This window comes from Buceros rhinoceros, unplaced genomic scaffold (assembly GCF_000710305.1).
Source record: "Buceros rhinoceros silvestris isolate BGI_N320 unplaced genomic scaffold, ASM71030v1 scaffold16128, whole genome shotgun sequence".
In the NCBI taxonomy this organism is placed as follows: domain Eukaryota; kingdom Metazoa; phylum Chordata; class Aves; order Bucerotiformes; family Bucerotidae; genus Buceros; species Buceros rhinoceros.
The window spans coordinates 75459-78474 of record NW_010426505.1 but is presented as its reverse complement, the minus strand read 5'-3'; the positions used below and the strand labels follow the sequence as shown (position 1 = coordinate 78474).

The following is a 3016-nucleotide window of genomic DNA, read 5'->3' as shown; positions in this document are numbered from 1 at the left end:
TGGGCATCCCTGATGGGCTGGGGATGGGTGCCCTGCCCATGTGGACAGGGGCTGCTGCCGCATCCCCCACGCAGCCAGGTCCTCTCAGCCCCCACATCCCTGCCCGACGGGGGAGATTCAGAGGAGGGGGAGCACTGTTCTTGCTTCACCACTAATTACCAGCCTGGCCAAGCACTCCACTAACTGTTGCCTCGCAGCGCTTTGCACAGCAGCTGCTGAATCAACAGGCGCAGGCTCCTGGGTCACCCGAAACCCCTCTGTGAGGCGAGGGCCTGTGCAAGGGCTCGGGCACTGCTGGCCCTGCTGGTACCTGGGGCTGCTGTGTACCCACAGTGGAGGTGCTGAGCCCACCCCATCAGCTGGAAATGCCCCTCGAACCTCACTAACCCACACGACCAAAAAACCCAACAAGGAGCCACTGCTGACACATACTCCGGTGCTTGAAATAAAGCAGTAGGGTCTGGCAGGACAGGCTGGACCCAGCCTCATGTGTGGGGCCATGCTGGGATGCCAGGTGCAGTGCTGAGGGCAGGGGTCCCAGCAAGACCCCCACAAGCTGGGGAAGGTCGATGTTGAGTCCCTGGCAGCCTTAAAGCAAGTGCTCCAGTCAGCTCGTGTCCGCGTGGGCAGCTCCGCACCGAGCAGAGGCATCTTTGGGAAGAGCAGAGATGCCCAGCTGCCCTCTGAACAGCAGAAGGGAGATTTTTCAGGTGCTGCCGCCCGCAGGACCCTCTGCACAGAGGCTAAGAGGGTGCCGAGCTCCCTTTGCCACCAGTCACCCTGTTATTTGGGGGGATTCAGCTCAATCCCAAATCCTCTGTTTTTAACTGAAAGAAGAAGGCTCTGTGCAGCCACGGGTGACTCACTCGCAGGGCACAGGCCGCGCCGCCTCTCCCTCCGCGAAGTAACTACTGAGACTACTAATAATAGTTAGAAACCAAAAATAGAATTCCTTTTTTTTTTTTCTTTTTTCTTCTCTTTTTCAAAAACTCCATCCTCTGAAAATAGCCAGCTGCAATCCAGCGAGTTCATCCGCTCCCCTTGGCTTGTCCAAACCCCACATCCCCAAGGGCTGGGGCGGTCCCTGCCCCACTCCTGCTCCGGGGGACGCACGTGGGGTGATGCCAAGACCGGCCAACAGCTCACCCCAAAATTCATGGCACGGTGAGGGCCGGGGCAGGGGTACGAGCTGGGGTGGTGGCTGGCAAGCTCTCTCCGCTCCCACTTCTCTACATCTAGCGCAGGGAACCAGCGAGCAGGTCTTGAGATGCAGCAGTGACAGCAAACGGACAAGGGTGAAGGCGACGAGGAGGCGAGGACGGCAGGGGGTCTCCCCGGATCAGATGGTGCCTCCAGCGCTGGGGAGAGGAAGGAGGGATGGGCTGGGGTGGTGGCGGAGGAAAAAAGGAAGGGCCCCGCGAGACCCCAGTTGGGCAAGGGACTGACCCAGCAGCAGTTCTCTAAGTCATTTGATGGGGCGCTTCCAGCATTTCCATCAAGAAGGTGTCGATTGGTGTGTCGCCTATTAGCTTGAAGAAGAAGAGGTGCTCCAGGCATTTCAGGCCGATGGACCGGAGGGCTGGGAGACGAAGCAGGAGCTTTGCGAACCTGGGGGCAGGAGACGTGACATGGTCAGACATCCCACTGGCAGCCTCGCATCTGTCCTGATCCCCAAAACCTCTGTGGCTGCTCCTGCTCAGAAGGGCTGGGAGTCAGACACAAACTCTTGCTACCAAAGTCCTGGGGCTACATCCAGACCTGTGCAGAGAAATCATTAATTACATCCCCAGCCCTGAAGATCAGGCAGCCACAGTGGACATTCACAACAAACGCGCTGATAGCTGAGCTGGAAGAGTAAATGAAGAAATGAAAGGCCATCCCTGGCCTGGGGTGCACCACCTGCCATGGGCAGGGACATCTTCCACTAGACCAGGTTGCTCAAAGCCCTGTCCCACCTGGCCTTGAACACTGCCAAGGATGGGGCACCCACAATCTGTCCCATTGCCTCCTCACCCTCACAGGGAAGAAGCCTCATCACAGACAGTGGTGGAAGCAGCTTCAGCAGCTCCATCTTTGGCCAGGGAAAAGGGCAAGCAGCCAGGAAGGTGATGGAGTTGATGCTGAGTGGGGTTAGCTGGCACTTGGCTTGGCAATGCCCCTTTCCTGCAGGCACTGGACACATCTCTTGGCTGAACAGGAGCCCCTTCTCCCCAGCCTGCTCTGCTAGTGGAGATGCTTGTTAGGTCGCAGCCTCGATGACGGCTTTGCAGCCAGGCAGGGGAGATCCAGGGGGGCTGGCGAGAGTCAGGGGGGCTGGGGACACAGCGCTTCAGGAGCCAGCTGGGGCGAAGGAGACGAGTCCAAGGGCCTCCCAGCTATGCTGGAGAACGACTGCTGTGTGCTGGGCTCTGAGGGCAGCAGGAGGCTGAGGAGCCAGGAGAAAGCTCTTATAAGGGTGCTCTGGCACCCTGCAGTTCCACCCTGGGTGCCCCCACCCTGCAGGCAGCAACCCCAGCCACGGTGGGGTGTTTTCCAACAGGGAAAATGCCTTTTAATGGTCAGGAGCACGTTTATTTATTTAATGCTGCACAATCAGGACTTGAACATAAGCAAAGGCTGGACAAGCCCAGGGAGAAGGAAACTCTCTAGCAAACACACTCAGAGAGAGAGAGAGATGCACAAACACACAGATATTATACATGCATGCACACTTCTCTCTCCCTGTTTTTTTTTCTTGCTGAGCTGGCGAGAACGGTGGGAGCAGAGCCAGGAAAAACAAATCAGTCCTACCATCCCATTCAGGAAGTTTCACTTTAAACCAAACCAGATGATGGCTCCAGCCCTCGGATATGTTTAACTGTGAGATAACCAGCCTGCAGCACAACGTGCCAGGGCTGCAGTTGGGAGGGGAGAAAATAGCCCCGGATCCCCGCGGCTGCTTGGTGTCACGTACGCACCCTGCGGAGGAGCAGGGGCTGGGGCGAGGGGAGCACGGCTGGGGTTTTCCCCGGAATGC

General features: G+C 57.9%; 1 protein-coding gene across 1 annotated transcript in view; it reads right to left on the bottom strand.

Annotated features, from left to right (window-relative positions):
* Positions 1–1373: 1373 nt before the first annotated feature.
* The window catches only part of LOC104498185 (retinoic acid receptor RXR-alpha), a 44028-nt gene continuing 42385 nt past the window's right edge, over positions 1374–3016 (bottom strand). The window contains exon 10 of the mRNA XM_010141537.1: positions 1374–1608. Coding sequence (XP_010139839.1) covers positions 1461–1608 — 148 coding nt within the window. The 3' untranslated portion in view covers positions 1374–1460. The remainder of the gene's footprint in view (positions 1609–3016) is intronic.